Genomic DNA, 19,789 nt, shown 5'->3' with positions numbered 1-19,789 from the left:
CCTTTGAACATTACAGAGGACTGAGCAACACACTGCTTCATGCCGATCAATTTTACTATTTCATTGACTTACAATTCTCTTGATATGTTTATTGGCAGATTGGTCGGGTGGTTAAAACTCCGGCATTCCAGGCTTTCTCCTGTCCACACAACTCCCAGAACCCAGGAGTATAAAATTGTATTGATTAATGTATATGCTTATTGTATTAATTGTTTATCTATGTACTGTAAAGTGCTTTAGAGTGGCTTATGTTAGCTAGATGGGGCACTATTTCAATGTTGTATATTATTGTTTCATCCACAAATTAATGGCAGGTAAAGAGCCTTTAACTGTGTTGAACCCCTGGAATATGAAGGATGTGTTGCAGTTGCATGACTCGGTGTTTAATAAGTAGTCATTTATAGAATAAGTTAATGGGTAGAAAACAGGTGGGCTAACATTATAATTAACTTTTTATATTCAGTCAATATCAAGTATCCTGTGGTTAAAGGGGGGAAATGGTTTTGTTAATGACTATGTAGTACATCAGCGATTTGTTTGTCTATTTTTGTGTATTTCACCTTTGAGAGGTGAAGGGGAATGGTGACTTAATGCATTGTACACCTTTTGTGGGTGGTGCAGGTACCATTCCAGCTGCCTCCCAATTTTAAACTTTTTTAAGCCCACAGAGGGTTTCACTGAGTTGGTACTTACTTGATGTGGATCAGTGATGAAGGCCATTTTGGCCTAAACACAGTGTATTGCACACTTGCTGTGAGTTATCACTGATGTAAGTACCAATACATGTCATAACCGTTTACAGGTTATGGTCCAGACAAGATATGATTCAAGAAACCAGGATCAGGTCAAGATAATTGACGGGGCTAATTGTTATCTTGCTGGTCCCACAGCACGACCACATCATATTCAAGGGTTCATTAGTTGTTACTTTAGAAAGAATCAATTTCAATTCAGAACAGCTTTGTAGAGAAGGCAGTGAACAACTGAATCAAGTACATACATGTTGCGGTTTTGAATCATTGCAAACACCTTCAAACAACTTGAGATATTATTTCATCAATTCCTAAAAAAATAATAGACCACATTGAAAAAAAGTATTGGGCCAAGGTACTCAATATCAATTTGGTTTAGATCCCTTCTTCTGTACGGAACAAAAAGGATTGTAAGATTTACATCTACCTTTGACATTGGGCCATGTCCCTATGCCCCCTTTGGGACCACATCTTTTGTTTATACAAAATTGAGTCCGTTTTGCCCAAGGATGCTCTATACCTTATTTGGTTAAAATTTTGCCACAAATACAAAAGAAATACAAAAGAATTGTATTCTTTCTTCCCCCCCCCCCCCCCCCCATGGCGACCACATTATTCATTTACGAAATTTTGAGACCCCTTTGCCCAAGGATGCTCTATACCAATTACAGTCAAAATCCCTCCATTCATACAGAAGAAGGATTTTAAACATTTATACCCATGTTCCCCTTTATTGGGCCCTTCTGCCCCCATTCTTTGTACAAAATTAAGTCCCCTTTGCTCAGAAAAATTCTAGTCAAAGTTTTGTTAAATTCCCTCCATTTGGACAGAAGAATGGTTTTAAAGATTTACCTTAAATTCCCCTATGGGGCCCTGTCCCTCTTGCCACAAGGTGTCTACACCAAATTGAATCCCCTCTGCTCAAAGATACTCCAGACCAAATTAAGTCAAAATCCACTCGGCCGTTCAGGACTAGTAGCATTTAAAAAAAAAAGTTGACAAAACAGGCGACGGATGCTGTGCCTTGGCAGAAGCTCACCAGATGAGCTAAAAAGGGAACTTATTCGTAGCCTCACCTTAAACAGGTGAAAGAGGGTACCAGTGGTAAATATTACATGTATGAAAGATGAGCAAAATACACCATGAACTCATTTAATAGGAAATTTTATTATTTTTTTTAATGTCATGTTCCTTACACACACATTTTAAAGGATGTGAGCATCTTTTATTTAAATGCACTGATTGCTAGCACTTGGACAAAATTGGAGAAAAAGTATGTGTTTTTACAAGAGAATGATTGCGGACATGAGCAATAAATTATAAATATTTTATGTTGATGGCCTATCTGATTCTGTACTAGTGTTTCTGCATAATGCAACAAAACATGTACAGTATTTACAAACACAAGTACTGCAATTTTTAACTTAATTGAAACAGGGATTTTGTTTTAGCACTAATATTTTCAATGCTGCATATTGTAAATATGTTTTTCTTTCAAATGCTAAGAGATGTTTACATCTCTCAACACTTTTAAACGTGTTAACCATATTCACAATTTTAACGCATCAACTACTGGCACTATTGACATATCTGCTATTGTATAATCAAAAACGGTAGCCATAATCAAAACACATCTCTGAGATTCCGGGGGATTCATGCTCTCCTAAATGCAATAATAGAAAGAATTAGAAAAATTTGAATGCATATATAATGTCCATTTTTTAACAGATTGCACAATAATACACTGTAGTTCACCATAACAGTAACTCTAGTTCACCGTAACAATAATACTTCATCATTACACTGAAGTTCAATTTTACAGTTCACTACATTTTACATGTAACTTTAATTAACAGTGCAATGTAACAGTCTACTTCTATCTATTATTAGTTATCCTCGATACTCCGGGGATTACGCTCACCTTCGCTTACTGCACCCTTGGAATATGTCATGACAAAAAAGGAGGCTCAATGTGCACCACATTTTGGATGAGACAAGAAGACTACTTATTAGTTTGATCATTTGACGTACATCAAAAGAATCTCTCGGTCACATAATGGTCAAATCGTCTGCCTTTAAAGTCGGGAGTCACTCCTCCGTATACTTCAAAGGCCAAGGTATCAGCCTAGCCGGAGTTTCCTACAGACCCGATACCAGAGCAAGTCATTTTGACTGATAGATGTCAAACCAGACCAAATGTCCAAGTCTGGTGTCGGGGCCAGAGGAAACTTGGGCTAGAATCAGCCTAGCCATTGGTCAGGTGTTGTTTTTTTATACCGAAGACCAATCTAGTAGCTAGCTGGCTGCCTTCAATTTTGCTTTGACATATTCCAGGGTTGCAGATAGTGAAAGTGAATGTTACCCCTGGAGTATTAAGGATGCACTTTATTACACTACAGCAAACCATTACTGTACACCAATAAACTGAAGTTCAACACGACAGTACACTGTTATACGGTGTATATATCAGCAGTATAGTTCTAGGTTGTAGAACACTTCAATTTATCATTCCAATAAACTAGGGTACACTGTTACAGTACACTACAATTCATTGTTACAATACACCACGATACAATTGTCGATTGTTTTGGATTAAAAGAAGGACTTGTCTAGTCAAGAAAAGTGATATTTCCCTCAGCTTCCCACTCGAGGAATATCAAAACTTAAGGGTTGCCAAATCCTTCTTTTAACTTAAAACAGTCAACAATGCTGAAGCTGTATGACACGTCACAATCATGTGCAGTTTACTCTAAAAGCCGATTTGGTTTCCTTTTTATTTCATTTTTATCATTAGAGTATGTTACAAAAGCTTGATTCAGTTCTGTTAACCCTTCAGAAATTCAGATTTTTCTCGTTAGTGAAATGTTTCAGTGTACCTTATCATCTTAAAAAACAGACGGAACCTGGCCGTCGACAACTTGCCTCTCTGATTGGTGAAAAAATATGAGTCATGGACTTCATGGAAATTCTGTTATTATTTTTAGCAGTGCTAAGGGATGACCTGTTTTGAGGTAACAGGATTGTAATAACCCTATCTTGTTCTGGTTTCAGTCAACTCAGGGCATTCATTTACAGTTTACATAGTAACCAAATAAGCAATATGCACATAGCAGGTATTGTTACATGTCAGACACAAATTATACAAAAATAGTTTTAAGTATCAGTTTTTAGCAACAGGATCAAATGGAAGTCATTTTTCTCCCTTTCACACCATTTTTCCCCCGACTCTCTTTTTTTTTTTAATTGACATAACATCCATTCCATCATGCTGTATCCATTTAGTCTGACGGACAAATGATTGAATATTCATCAAATTGTATAAATTTTTGAATAACATTCAATCTGGAAAGTATGAATAATTATCAAATGTATCAGACATATATATGAGGATATTAAATGGTTCAGTTTACCAATTGTATAAATATTCACAAATGTGCTTTGTGTGACAGTCCGACACAATAATAGCAAAAAGTCCCAGATAATACATGTCAACTGCTCCAGTAATTATTCTGAATTGAACCACAAAAAACGAAGTACATGTTTATCTTTTCTTTTCAAAGAAAATGTACAAACTTTTCTATCACTTTACAGAATAAGTTGGCACATTGGTTAACAATTTACTGACCACTTTAAAGAATATCCAATATTATTGATGGGAAGTCATTTTTCATCCAACCAATTTGTATTTACTGGATCCTGACATCAGGAAGTATGGCCCCCTTATATACCTTGTTAACTGAAATTGCTGCCATTATAAAAACTGATACAGGACAGATACTGTTCAATGATTCTTCCGAAGTTATAATTACTTGCTCATTCTATTGTAGTCACAACACAAAAAGTATACACATATTTTTTTTTTGAGTGTAAATCTAAATCTTATAATGAAGTCTTTCTTTCCCATGCTCAAATATGTTTCTTTGAAATCGAGTGCAGAGTCATTCAACCGTGAAATGATCTGCTCCAATGTGTTATGTCCTGTTCTGACCCATGCTTGGATTCTATCACAACACTGCTGCTCTTTACAAGAATGAACTGCTGCTCTTTACAAAAATGATGTCCGACTATCACACAGTACCATTGTATTGTTCCTATTATAATTAAATAGAAATGTCCTTGGGATGTCATCGGTGACCTTGATTCTGGCCACGCAAGAACTCCTCATAAGCTGCCTCCATCTCATCATCCATGTAATTTTCCTCATAGTTTGCCACGCTGAAGATGAAAACACAACATGTAATAATGAAAAGCAAAGAGGCATCAACATTATTCTAAAAAAAATGTTTAGACTTTATACTACTGGAAGCATTGTAGTCTAGTGGTAGGACGCCGGGCTTATGACAGGAGGGTTGCAGGTTCGAGTCACGAGCCCAGCACTGTGTCGTATCTTTGAGCAAGATACTTTACTCCGCTTGTTCCAGTCTACTCAGCTGTAAATGAGTATGTGGTAAGGCAGTGCTAGAATTGTAGAATGATAGCTGGCAGCACCGGCTGTATATTCCCCAGGAAGTTGAGAAGGATATTAGGTGGTTGCAAAGGCCCAATAACCACGGATAATATTTTGTGAACAGCTTTGAGACGACCTATGAACTAGATTGTGATAAAGTGGTATATAAGAACCTCAAATTATTCTTATAATTACTTCAAATTTTTGTAGCCCAGAGATTTTCCCTGTAGAGTTAATCTGATTTAAAATTGATCTTGTTACATATATAGATCACATAGATGTTACAACTAACGAAGAGGTTGTGTGTCGCACATCTGAATCTTTAAGCCGTCATGGCAAATTATTTTCATTAAATGTGACATTGCAAATATTTTCAAATTTTGTCTGTTTCTCAGCATCCAGTAGGACAACATCATTCCTTTAACATTAGATTATATGGTCACTAGGTTGCCTTGTATTAAATTTTATTTAACTGCGGGAATAGCTTTTTAAAATACTTAAACATACAATATACCCACTTTATGGTCTAGTCTAAAAGCAGCCTTATATTGTCTGATACTTAAGCCCCAACGATTAAGGTTAATTAATTGAAAATTTGGTTAAGATCTGTCTATATGTGTAATTATGGAAAGGATCTCAATCGTTTCCGTGTTATGACCCTTGGACTGACCATGAAGTGGCAGGGCCAGACCCCTAAGCTCATCTTTTTGACATGAATGTGTGCACACATTTCTTCATGCCCAGCAACTGCATGTTCATACATGGTTATAGGGTTGGGATCTCAACTGTTTCCAAAGTTATGACACAAAGACCAAGTCCCAAGGGGATTGCACAACCCCTACAGTAATCATGGTTGCATGACTGCATTCGTCTCTTTAGGTCCAGCAATTGTAAATGTGTATACAGTGGAAACTGAAAATGTTTCCAAGCTATGGCACTGGGAATATGTTATCAAGGGTGGGGGCAGATCTTTGGACAAATTCTGGTACATGATTGTGTTTTGTCTAGACATCTCTAGAAAAACAGGTCTCTTCATGCGTTATTGCCTGCCCTAGCTGGTTTTAGTCAATTAGTGGATTTTAACATCTTTTGACACATCACACTCACTTTGTATATCTATAGTCTTCTTCATATGCTAGATCATCGGGATTTGATGACCATGCCTGGTAGTCTGATGGATTTTGTTGATGGTAGTTGTTTCCATTATGACTTCGACCGTGGTTGGGGTTATAATTGTTTATGTTGCCCTGATAATTGCCCTGATATCCAGTGTCTCCAGCCTGCATGTAGGCATAAGCTTCTGCTTCCTGTTCCAGCATGTAGTCTGTGTAGTCGTCATAGTAACCTGCCTCTTCACGTGTTATTGTCTGCCCTTGCTGGTTATAGAATACTGGTTCATTCTGTTCATAAAACAATTTAAAAGTTTTAGTCAACACTCTTACTCCTCCTCTACATGCTAACTGATTATAGTGTATAATGTAAGACAAGGATTACCTGGCTTGTCCAAAACCCAATGTCCTCTCATTTATTTTGTTCCAAAGGGATGATAGTAAGATTCTTTAAATAATTTTATTAATTGCTGTGTTGAATAAAATTGCTGTGAATATAATCATGTATACAGAACATGTATTTATTTGTAAATTTTATATCTGAAATAAATAATTCTTCAATAAATATACGTAAGTAAAATATCTTAAATATAATTTTCTTCCATGACTTTATACATATAGAATTTATGTTTTCATGCTATATTATCAATGTATTTCAAAGTTTTCATTTGAGGGTGCCTCTGTTAAAGCTAAAAAGAAAATTTGGTGACAAGTTTTAGAAGTCTTATATGAAATGGATACAGTTGTATCGCATTACATCTGTATCAACTTTTCTTCTTCTGAATGTTGTATTTAAAGAGAAGACATGTTAATTTTGCCATTTTCCCTTTTTATCTATTGGCTCCTTTGTGATGTAATAATATGATTTAGAAGTCTGCGAGTGATGTCATTATATAATCAATTTAAGATGTCACATTAGGACATTTTACACAAACTCATATGCAAAATATATTTTAAATTCACTGAATAACATGGCAGAGGGGTCATTAATTAACATACATGTTAAATGTTGGTATTGATGACTTAATGCCAATCTTACCGTGGCAAAGCCCTGGTTGTATGACTGAGAATGGCTGTCAGGCTGGGAGGAGCTGGAAGAGGTTGACTCCCTCCCCCAATTATTTTCTTTAAGATTTAAAACTGACTTAATCAACAGATGTGAAGTTCTGAAAATAATTATTAAAGCATTTATTAGAATCAACTATAATTTTTTACGCATTTCTTATTGGCTCTATAATTCTAGAGTAAAGCCAAAATGTTACTGAAAGTACATTTCGGAAACTTTAAGGTCAACATGTTATTGCACATACACATTTTATAACCACTTTCATTTCAGAGATTTTAGTTTAGTTTTATTTATAACATTTATATTGATGAGATTCAGAGATGGTCACATTACAAAGACAGTCAAGGTATCTTTCAAGTGCGGTTATTGTTTAGTTTTGATACTTCAAATATTTGAAATACATGCAGACGGAAAAAATTCACACATAAATATACTTACTGATTAAGATCTCGGGACATGTTTAACTCTTGTAAGTGTAGAAAGACCTTGCTATAATCTCTCTCCTCCGGTTTGTCATTTAAATGAGCAGTATCTTCTATTGTTGAACCAGTTAGCTAAAAGTAGAAACAAGTTATTTCCGACTTAGTTTCACAGAAATTGTTTCAAATTTATATATTATTAAAATGGTTGAGCATATAAAATGTATATATACTACTCACATTTTGCTAAGGATCACTGTTAATTTTGGGCATATGTGAAAATAAATATTTCATTTGGTTTATACTGAGATTATTTTTTAAAATATTATTGTTCTTTTAATTCATCAGCATGCAAAAATTCAAAAAATCGTAATTACAGTTGGAAAATAAGCCACAGGAAAAGGGTTAACCTTAAAATTGATAACAACGAGGTATTCACTACAAAACTTCAATTGAACAAAACTCATCCTAAATGAACAGAAACTGTTTTAGTATCGAGTGTGACGCCCATGACCATCAATTACAGCTTCACAACGTCTGCGACATTAAGCTGTCTGCAGCATGTCCCACACATGCTCGATGGTATTTAGATCCGGCGAGCGGGCTGGCCAATCCATTCGTTGGCTGTAGATAGAGCTGTCACGATACACTTTACCCACGATTCGATTATTTGGATTCCATACACCTTTATTTTAAAATATTAACAAAATGAGATATTTAAGCCGTCGATACACGGAAACCCGCAGTGTTTCCACACTTTTGATTTGAAGCTTGCCAGAGCATCAAATTTTGATGGTATGAATGCTTTGTGAAAATTTCATCCTTGCAGCAGATTGGTTCTTTGTGAAAATTTCATCCTTGCAGCAGATTGGTTGAGTGTTTGGAGATCAGACAATGAAATTGCACGTTTCACAGACGTTTCGGCTGAAGCAGCATACACTAATATTCAGATCGTGACGCATCGCAAATCGGGAAAAAATATATCGTGAATCAATCCAAACATAAATAATCGTGGTACAAGTGAATCGCGACGCCTCTAGCTGTAGATACTGCTCAGTCACCCTTGCTCTGTGGCCTAGCATTATCGTCCATAAGGATGAAGTCAGGGCCGATAGCGATAGCGTAGGGTCTGACATAGGCATCAAGGATATCATCGCAGTCCATCTTGGCCGAACGGTACCATTATGGTAGACATGGAGTTCAGTTTTCCCACAAAGGCTTATGCCTCCCCACACCATCACTGAACCTCCGCCATATTGGTCATGTTCCACAACGTTACCTGCCTGGAATCTCTCCCCAGGTTGTCTCCATACTCTAACGCCCCTGTCGGTGAAGTCGAGACAGAATCTGGACTAGTAAGTAAAAAGAACCGGTTCCCATTCCTGAAGGGTCCAAGTGCTGTGAGCTTGGGCCCAATCTAATTGGTCCCTAACATAGCGGGCAGTTAAGGGAACTCGTATTGCTGGTCTACGTGACCTTAAACCAGCATCATGAAGACGGTTCCTAACTGTCTGAGTGGCTGACCGGGTACCAGAAGCATTTAGGAGGTCATTTTGTAAAGCTGTGGCAGTCTGAAAACGGCAAAAATCGGTCTTGGCGCTGCGTTGTAGCCCTAGAACGACCTCCAGCATGACGTCTGGGAGGATTTCCGTTAATTTGGAAACGATTTCACATTCTTGCCACCACACTTTGAGACTCCCTTAAGTCTGCTGCAACCAGACGTTGAGACATGCTTGCTTGCAGCATTCTGATGCCCCTATTCATTTTACCTTCATTTAACCGTTGTCTGGTTCGTCTATGTGCCATATTGAAACAAAAACACACAAAAAATATTCATCAATTGATTTCCTTAACAATTTCAACAAGCTTGCACACGCTTTTATGGTTGACTGAACACACCCACACAGGATAATTTGGAAAGCTAACAAATTCGCCCAAAACAGTACGGAAGAAAAATATAATATCCTTTCCAACATTTTGATTTTTTTCTCTCCAAAATATAGGTGATCCTTAGCAAAATGTGAGTAGTATATGATAAGTTGATTTGCAGCATACATAGATAATATAATTTCTGAATTACCTTTAAGAGCTGTGTTACAGACTTGACTGTTGTGTCATTTGGATTTGATAAGAGGGCTAACAGAAGATCACGCAGAACAAATCTCAATACACCAATCTTCTCTGAGGTGCCATCTGGATTATCAACCTGTAAAAGAAAATGTTGAGGTTGTCGGTTTGGATTGTGGTGAGTTGCTACTGTCTGTGGACTTATAAAGTGTTGGTACCATTTGTTGTAAAGGAGCCTACTATTTAATCACACCCACTATTTATTTAATTAAAACTTTATCAATAATTATGTATGTTTACTCCTCTAGTTGGTGTCACATGTCGACATTTAAGGTATGGTAAGTATAGTTTGTAGGAACTCTAATAGGAAAGTATTTGAATCTCGTGGGCAAAGGAAAAAATGGAAATAGCGTGAAATGCAGCTCACAGTAAGTCATTATTAAGTAGCTGATAAATATGTATGTATCTTGTGTGTAAGTTTGTTGATTCTGTGAATGTTTAGTGGTATAATTAATAGTATTTCTATAACTATAGTAAACAGGTGCGAGATATACGTGTACGGTGGTCAGTGTGTTTGTGTGCTACAATGTTTATTTAGTGGTTAGGTTATGATAACAACAATGTAATTGTCATAATTAGTGCATAGGTACTTGTATGAACGTGAGCGGTGTGTTGACATACGTACGTGTTATTGCTGTGTGATATATCATCTGTAATATTCTATTTAATTGCAAGTGTATATTATAGATATAACTTATGATAGTGTAGACTAGCTTAGTTATTATTATTTATATATTTGTAAACCAGTACAAACTCTCAGTTTGTCCTAGAGGTGAAAGTATGGAAGCCCAGTATGGCCGACAGAGCGACTCCACTTGATAATCTACGGATTCCATGAGACACCAGTGTCGTGTCTTGACTCTCATGTTTAGGGGATAGGATTATCCTGAGAGGGTATATATATAATACCTGTTGGTAGAGACTTATCACTCTATTGTAAGCCGGGAGTTGATTACGCATACTGCGGTTTGGTGACCCGGTAGTGACATATGAGGACATTGGTTATTCCGACCGGGGACTACAGCAACTGAGATACAGCTCAGCTATACGTCATCAGCCGGATACGGAACATCTCATTGTGGTGTGGAGACCATATGCATTGTGCTGCACTGTGTCATCGGATTGAGGGAGATTGTGTACATGGAACTTTGTAACTCGTTCACCGTTTGACAAGCTACAGAGACTGTAGGATTTAGCTTGTAATATATAGATACTGTAGGATTAAGTGTGTATCATATATAATATTGTAGGTATAGTATATCAGATATATATAATTATAATAAGAACTGTATGAGAGTTATTAGTGTGTATGAAAGAGTATGCTTATGTAGATATTGTAAGCAAATGTATATTTGTAGATCCTTTTTTGTTGTCAATTGCAAATGCAATAATATTTCGGCATACGTCAACGTATGCACATACGTGTGCAATAACCATAGTTTGTATTCAAACTAAATATCAAACAAAATCAATCACTCAATAATTGAATTTGTTTCAATAATATTTGTTCCTTTTAGATATTACCAAATGAGGATATTTCTATTATTATTTCTACAGTATAGTTCATCAACATAGCTTTTTCTATGCTCTAGACAAACATGGCCCAACTTCGTCATAGACCAGACAAGCATATTGTAACTATATATCCTGGCTTAGACGAGCACTGGAAGGCTTTTTCGTGGACCACTTAAGCATGGAATGATGAATTTAAATTTACTATTTAACACTAAGAAAAACAAGCAAGTGGTTGTAAGCTATTGAGAAGCAAACCTCCAGATTAAGAAACAGCTCTCCAATAAACATTGTGAATCCACACAACCTAGGGATGGTTTCAGCACTCATTGCCCAGTCATCCTTCTTTAGATAATCTTCTTTACATCTGGCAAAATAGATGNCCCCCCCCACCACCACCACATTAATTATTAACAAAATCATCCACATTACAATACAAGAAAGAACCATTCAGCACTTTACCAATTTCAAGTTATTAGTTTATTTTTATAATCTAACATCAGCGTATCAGACAATGTCATCAAAACTCAGAAATGTATTTCAGAAATGTTGCTATATTTCTAAACTGTAACTCTTCAGAATTTTTTTTGAGAGATTTAGTCTTTAGATTCATGCAATACAACACTTACCTGGTGAGGAATAAGTTCCTAAAATTAGCAAACACCCTAACATGTTTCAGTTCTTTAGCCATGTGCTTGCAGACTCTTGCTCCAGTATAGCGAAAATTTGGTTCTGTTACACACTGAAATGAGCAAACAAAATGACATTTTTATATAATCGACCGGGAATAATTAAACAGCAATAACGCGTATGTGAATATGGTAGAATGGAGATGATTGTTCTACTTGACTTGTGTTTCACATACATGGATAGTGTGCAATCTGCATTTCGTTATTAGGACTCCTTTTCCCCTGTATTACTAACAAGAGGCCAAGAGGGCCTGTATCAATCACCTGTTTCTTTTGTTGCATTTAACTGACATATAGGTAACTTTTGACCAAATTTGGCAACTAGAACACCAGACATATTAACATCTTTTAAACGGTTCTTAAGATATTGTTGTTTGAAAGTTGCCCTTTGGGCCAGGTGTGCTAAAAACTATGCATGCCATCCTGTAAAAATTGAGTATTTTTAGAAATTCAGTAAGCCTGATGACAAATCTATGAGTATAAAAATCAAAGAAGTACATAACTCACATGTAAATTTGAATTTAATTATGACCTTGACCTGTTTTAGGGTCCTTCATAACAAATGGGTGTCATCCTGTGAAATTAGGTACAAGGTTGTAGTAGAACGATGTGCCACTTTATTAAGTATGGAAACAACTTTTGCATAGTAGTTCAGTGGTTATTAACATGTGCATAACTTCCTTCAATTATTATCAAACAGATTGCCATGGCGTTGTATTATGCTTTATTCTGCCAATACAGAACACCTTTGCTTGGCATAGTTAAGTGATCAATATATTATTCTGTCTTGGCTTCCAGGCCCATCTTTCATCATTAGTGGATTGGAATTAAGGTATTCAGCTCAATGACAACCTAAATGACAGCTAGCACAGCTAAGTGGTATAAGAATTAACAATGTGTATTGAAAGTAAACAGCAATGTCTCTTCAAAGTCTAACCTGCTCAAAAAGAATTTCTATGACTTCACGGACTACAGTCTCATCTGTGACGTTCTTCATGATATTGACTATGGAGCTGAGATATTCCTCTATGTTTCCAGGCTGGATGGTCATGTTGAACAGCATGGACTTTAAACCATTGATGACTTTATCTGATGAAGGCTTCGATGCTGGCGCACTAACATGTGATGGGGTGATGCTCACAAGTCTTTGGAAGTCCTCAAACAAGTTGTTCTGTGTAATAAATTAAAACTTCATGTTAATATAGGACAATGAGATAGTTGTTCAAAATAATATTTTACTTAATTATTATTCTAACTTCCTCCATAAAGTGTGTTCACAATATCTATGATTTCTGGAAAACCATTATTCTATTTCATCCATCATAGCTCTACCACAAGTCTGATTGCTGAAATACTAAATGAAGTATATATCTGGTCAATATTTGTCAAGTGTTTTTTTTTAAATTGGAAAAATGAAAATGCTGTACGAAGCCAATTAGGGCTGTCTAGATATAACATGAATATTGAAAAACTAAAATATTCTTTGTTATATTGAAAAACTAAAATATTCTTTGTTATAACAAGTGCAAAAGGTTTGGCTTGAAACATGAATCAACTATTTAGCCCAAGTTTTGAGAAATATGACTTAATGTATTTTACACAATTTTTGTGTGTGTGTGGCAATTTTTTTTCTCACTTTCTTTTGAGGGGGTGTGGGGGTGATAAGCTTATTAATTTGCTTGTTTAATAATTTTTGAATAATGCTTTTTTGATGTCAAATTATATTGATACCCAGAAATAAAAGTAAACTTAACATACATCTAAACAAGACTCTATTCTGTAAACATATTTGTTTTTGATTACACAGAAATAGTCAATAAAGGATATACTTGACTCTAACAAGCATATGTATACTGACCGATTATGTGTAATTTAAACAAAATTGCTGCAAATGCATGACCTTATATAACAGCTAAATATGAATTTGAAGAACTGTTTGCGACACAGCAGGATTTTCCAATCCAAGCAATTCAAACTGCAGACAAATTTGTGCCATGGTGACCAGATGAAGAACTCGTTGTACCACATGTGGTCAAGTAAGTGCCACAGACAAGACACTACCTGCACATGTGTGTAAGCTGGTTGACCTCTGGGAACAAATTCTGCTGCTGTGACGGACAGATTAGGCTTCATTAAACCATCCCCTTGACCCGCCTGAAAAAACAATACCATTGAGTAGTGTTTGGAATGAGATCGACTTTTTATGATCAGTGGTAAAAAATACAAACTGACTGATGAATGAACAAAAAATGAGTTTTTCATGTTTATTAACCAGTAAATCCCTAATGAATTTCTATACAAGTTTTGACAAAACATTTTTGAAGTGTAATAAGCTGAAAGGAAATATAAAAATACACTTACTGCAATTGTATTCTGAACCATTGAAATTGGAAATGGTTTTCTTTCAGTATATATATAAAGGAAAATGATGTGCTCACTACTGACACAAATCTAACTTCAACAAGACCAGCACCCTTGTTGTAGAAATATAGAACTGGCACTAAAGTGATGGAAAGAGTCGAAGATTTTTGAAAATGTTAATAATGAATTCATTAAAAGTTGCACTGTTCTCTAACAGAACAAACACCTTAAATTTTATGACATGAACTATTCCCAAGTATGAAATATATTTACTCACTGTTCTCTATAACGGTGAATATAGTCAAACCACTAAAGTTTCATGGTATACACAATGATGGACATCATAAAATGAATACACATATCACTTGGTATTAAAACCCTAGTAATAATTTTACCTTTGTAGACAATAGTGATGGGCTGAGTGAGTTTTGATTATAATCGAAAATTGACCAGTTTGTCCTTTCCAATTATCGATTACAAATTCCATTATCGATATCATCGGTTCTTCATTAAAATCAACATGTTAAATGTTTTCAATGTAAAAAATGTATTGAAGTTATACTTTCTTAAGATTTTTACTATATGATTGATAAAACTACATAAAAACTGCTTGCAATCCATTCATTATAAAAGAATGACACCTAGAGTATAGTTAATAACTCTGTTGATGTTATTTATGGTAGTGTTCTCACTTTATTTGGGTGTTCGATTCAGTCCCATTAAATTATGAACTGATTATGCAATCGATCATTCATCGGTTTACTACTTCCGATTACACACTTATTATCGATTATGATTTTAAACCGATTGCCCATCACTAGTAAACATGACATATGTACTACAGTCGAACCTCGTTATCTGGAACTCTTTTAACTCGAAGACCCAGTTTATATTGAAGTATTTCTTCGGTCCCGGCCAAACCTCTTCTTTATCTTAGTAAATAAAACTCTGATAATTCGAACCCTGAAAAGTCGAAAAACTTGGATACCTCGAAGTAAGATATTGGTTTCGACAGCATGAATCCAACATCAAAACATCGTCTACTTCATAGTGTTCAAATTTCATTTTGTCACTTATTAATTCTTTGATACAAATAAAACACAAAGCTACGGCATTTCACCATTCCGTGTTTATGAACAACTTTCGTGAGTAGACTAGCATGAAATCGTTAAAAAGAATTAACGATAAAGCATCAGACTGTAAAGTGTGCGGACTGTCAAAACCATGTTGTTCATAATAAAAAACAAACTTCATCAATGTAAATCAACAGTATTATGTATGTACACCCAAACAGGCGATTGTGCAAACCGGAAAATCGGTCACAAAGCACACATGGTCATGAATAAAAGAGTTCCACAGTTAAAATCACAACCTATGACAGCTTTACAGGTTCATGTTTTTACAGGAGCTAGTATGGCTTTGAAAGTCGATCGAGAGACTTAAGAACAATATGATAATTGCTGTTGATTACATTGAGTTGAGGAGGTGCCAGGTGTCGCATTTGGCTTTAAAAATCAATGTGTTACATGTACGATATAATCGTTTGTGTGTGTTTTCATTTACAGAATCAACTACGCCTACTCTCTAATATAGTGATTTGTTTTAGACTTGTGCACTTTCATTTCCGCATTGTATAGTACGAGGTAGGAGACAGCGGGATAGTTCAATTTTTAAATGTAACACTTCAGAAGTAAAACTTGAAGGACTTGCAAATACAAATGAAGACCTGGAAAAACTTTGCCAAGATCTAGACTCGACAGAACAACAATTTAATAACTAGGACCGTCCATATTTAATAACGAATTCACAATGTGGTCCAACTGTTTTGATCGCGCTAAACCAAAGTACGTGTTTGGGAAATAACTTACTCTATTTTTGTAAGCTTGTTTATTGTAAAATAACATATATGTATTTGTTATATTGATTACATGTATCATTCATCGATTGATAACAACCATTGGCTATTAATAAAATCAACAACTGCTAGTGCCATGTGCAAACAACAAAGTTCATACCAAATTTATGAACCTGAATACTCAGATAACTCGAAGTTTTTTCACGACCCTGTCGACTTCAAGATAACGAGGTTCGACTGTAGTTTTTCAGCAGAAGCATGCAAAAATACATATAAAATATATATACCTGGGGTTGTGGCAATGCAACATTTGGCGGTGGGATAGAGAACTTCGGTACAAACTCTGGAGCATTCACAGAAAGCTGTACAGTCTGTTTCTTCGGGCTGACTTGTTGGTTACCAGTTCCTGAAATAGAACATTGAAATATGTGTAACAGCTGTCATTGAGAGTTTTTTTGTCATCACAGAGTTTCCAAAAGAATTTATTTCCCTGCCATCTAATTAATCACAGACCAAAAGATTGTAATAAATACACAGATTTAGTTCTGCAATTTACTAATTTATTTATGAGTTTCCTTATCTGCAACTATGCAGATTGTTTATCATACATGTAATATGTCTATTTGTAATAAATAACAGTTAATTATAACCCATCAGGAGTTCTCCGTGCATCACTGCATTGTCATGATTAAATAGAGGTTTCCTTTCATATATTAATCATTTTTGTTGATCCGAAGGCAAGAATCATAAGTAACTAGGGTTTACTCCATGATATCTAATAAGCTATTTGTATAACAGTTTTTATATAGTAGAACTATCCGAATTCCAGACATAAACAAAGCATCTGAGCTACCTGGCCCAGTGAAACAGTTTTAGATTTCAGTTTTTGTTTAGCCAATCCGTTCAAGCATGACATCATTTTTCATGACGTTATTTGTGGTTGGCTACGGTTTTTGACTTAAAATCCCTTCATGATCCTGGTTCTTGGTCACCTGGGATCAATGCAGTCTAGAGATGCTACAAGACCAAAGGTAAATGCGCGCATGCATCCTGGTCCTTACGAGCTATAGTATGATAAGCATGAATTGAATCCTGATCATTCTTTTGTATAAATTTTGCTAATCCAACTTGACAACAATACATTGTATAAACAAATGATTATTCTAATTCTTTGTAACTGCCAGTTGGTAAATATTTATAACCCTAGTGGCTTTGATCTTTTTCTGGTATGCCAGTCTAAATCAGGATTGCAAGCTATATAGACTTGCATCAAAATGTAGATATATTATGAAACCAGAGATCCTGGTTAACACTATTCAACATTGATGAGAAAATGATAGCTAAAAACACTTGAAGAATTGAATGACTAATTATAACTGGCTGCCTAATCAAGATCCGATTATTTGATGGTCTGACCTTGTAATACCTACTGGGTATAGACCATGTGCTGTACCAATTATTTTTATTATGGAAATATTTAGGTGACATGATATTTTGGTAAATATCATTTAAGTGAAAATAAAACAGGGTTTGAAGAACCAGTGAATAAATAAGAAAGTAGCAACATTTTGTCTTTTTGTTTTGGTTACTTAATTTGCCTGGTCTGATTTTACACAACTAAAAATAGGCTACTTCCACTAGCAGTGAGCAAACACAAATGATTGTAGCATGGCACCATTTTGAATCCCAAACTGCTACCAAATCCAACTCGCTTTAAAATTCAAAACAGTCCAATGGCCAATGAAATAAGACATCTCTACCGATGGCACAATCTAGCACGTTATTTAACAAATGGGCAAAGGGCATTTCCCAGCTAATCTCATTTCGATCTTGAACGGTTCTGTTGAAAAAAAAATGAAATCATTCTACAATCTTTATTCATGTTATATGTTTAAGTGGTGATTTTTACCATCACTTGTTCATTGGGATCAAGTGAGCCCGAACTAGAAAATTTGGGGTACTGAGCAGCATAAAAAAACTGGAATAATAAATAGAGATTATATTTAATATCTGAACTTTAATTAATGTGGATCTGGAAGAAACAAGATGTTGAAATATCCGTAGATGTTCTAATTTGTTATACTGATGAAAGATTGAAACTTGTCAAGTGATATGATGTAAAATAAATCATACACATATGTTTAACTTTATCCAACAACTTGATTGTAAATAATAGATCCTGTTTTATAGGAATTAGAAACCTATGTCAATACTTGTCAGGCAGAAAACAGGAATCTAAATAAACCCTTTTTCTGCAGGTCCAGTACACTCTGCCGATTGAGCTATATAGCTGTAAAGACCTATAATAGCTCTATTGACCGATCTGAAATAGGTCTTTTGAGCTATTTTCAAGTGATTTTCTTTTTTAAGGAAAACGGAACAAAGTCGCATTTAAAAGAAGATTGTATCATTAGGTTGATAACAAAAGACATTAAATATAAGTATTCTTTTTAAAAAAAAATGATGTAAAGAAATCGGAAATTTTACATTTATGAAAAATGAAAATAAACATCTAACTGTATACTTTCTGTAGTCAACATTACCATTAACCTTAATGTTTTATGCGACTTTGCTTTAATTTAATGAAATTTGAAATCTGAGAAAATATAGCTCAATACAGCTATAATTTATAGGTGTATATAGCTATATAGGTCTTTATAGCTATATAGCTCAATCGGCAGAGTGTACTGGACCTGTTCTGATTAGTGTTCATGCATGATCACTCATGATCATTGTGTAACTTTTGTCTATGTATATGTTGTCCTTGTATTGTAGTTCTGTATATATGTTTTAGTTTCGATTCAGAATGAAGTAATAAAAGAACTTAAACTTTTTTCGGATCATTACTCATTCAACGTGGTCCGACATGTGCTGTGTTCATAAATATAATTTTATATAAACTTCCTGTAACACCTAGTTCATAAATATCAGAATCCCTATCCACGTGTTAAATGTTTGGAATAATATGGAAATCAGATGAAGTTGTATTAAATTCAATACCAGGACTCCCATTCAGCAACCTCTGTTGTGTATCTGGCATTGGTCTTCTGAGTCCCGGTCTGCCATCTTGAGAGAGAGTCACATTTTGAGAATTACCAGATGGTGGATTTTTACTTCCATGTTGTGACATCTTGGAAATTTTAACAGTAGTAACGATTAAATATCAATAATGGTCCCTACCAATAAGCTGAACTTTCATCACATAACCTATTATTCAGCGTTGACACGAAAATACCGTACGAAAGATTCACTCAAAATGCGTCTTTTGCCGAGCAGGATGGTAACGTGATGCACTCAAAAATTTATCATAACATTTTATCAATAATAAAAAATAGTTCGTAAAAACAATGGTTTACTATCATCCTTAATCTATTTATATAAAGTGTATTCCTTGTTATCAATTTCAATAATATAGCTACATAATATTATTATTAAAAGCTAGGCTATCACAG

At 35.1% G+C, this 19,789-nt stretch overlaps 2 protein-coding genes across 4 annotated transcripts in view; one reads left to right on the top strand and one right to left on the bottom strand.

Annotated features, from left to right (window-relative positions):
* Positions 1-19,789, top strand: part of LOC110443686 (ribosome biogenesis protein BRX1 homolog) — a 31,492-nt gene that overhangs the window by 506 nt on the left and 11,197 nt on the right. The window contains exon 1 of one of the 2 annotated variants that reach the window (XM_021488061.1): positions 9,950-10,038. The exons of the other annotated variant lie outside the window; for it this stretch is intronic. Coding sequence (XP_021343736.1) covers positions 10,012-10,038 — 27 coding nt within the window. The 5' untranslated portion in view covers positions 9,950-10,011. Of the gene's footprint in view, positions 1-9,949; positions 10,039-19,789 lie in introns of those variants that run through there. 2 annotated transcript variants of the gene reach the window in all.
* On the bottom strand, positions 1,900-19,765 carry LOC110443685 (polyadenylate-binding protein-interacting protein 1-like). Of its 2 annotated transcripts, XM_021488058.1 has the most exons (11): positions 19,338-19,765; positions 16,625-16,743; positions 14,183-14,275; positions 13,059-13,292; positions 12,062-12,174; positions 11,691-11,799; positions 9,874-9,999; positions 7,813-7,928; positions 7,348-7,474; positions 6,307-6,599; positions 1,900-4,967 (listed from the first exon to the last, which is right to left on the bottom strand). In XM_021488058.1, exons 1-11 carry the CDS (start codon positions 19,465-19,467, stop codon positions 4,877-4,879), a joined length of 1,551 nt encoding a protein of 516 aa, XP_021343733.1. In that variant the 5' UTR covers positions 19,468-19,765; the 3' UTR covers positions 1,900-4,876. The 2 variants fall into 2 exon arrangements, with proteins under 2 accessions (XP_021343733.1, XP_021343734.1); XM_021488059.1 differs by lacking the exon at positions 14,183-14,275 and having other exon boundaries at positions 19,338-19,764.

The sequence above is a fragment of the Mizuhopecten yessoensis genome, unplaced genomic scaffold (genome assembly GCF_002113885.1).
Source record: "Mizuhopecten yessoensis strain PY_sf001 unplaced genomic scaffold, ASM211388v2 scaffold716357, whole genome shotgun sequence".
Taxonomy (NCBI): Eukaryota; Metazoa; Mollusca; class Bivalvia; order Pectinida; family Pectinidae; genus Mizuhopecten; species Mizuhopecten yessoensis.
This window is presented reverse-complemented; position numbering and strand designations above follow the sequence as displayed.

Bases quoted from the DNA above. Each gene is read 5' to 3' on its own strand.
- LOC110443685 (XM_021488058.1), bottom strand. From the start codon at position 19,467: ATGTCACAACATGGAAGTAAAAATCCACCATCTGGTAATTCTCAAAAT. The intron at 7,929-9,873 runs GTAATTCAGAAA...TTCTACTTTTAG, and splicing joins CTGTAACACAGCTCTTAAAG to CTAACTGGTTCAACAATAGA. The intron at 6,600-7,347 runs GTAAGATTGGCA...TTTTATGAACAG, and splicing joins ACAACCAGGGCTTTGCCACG to AATGAACCAGTATTCTATAA.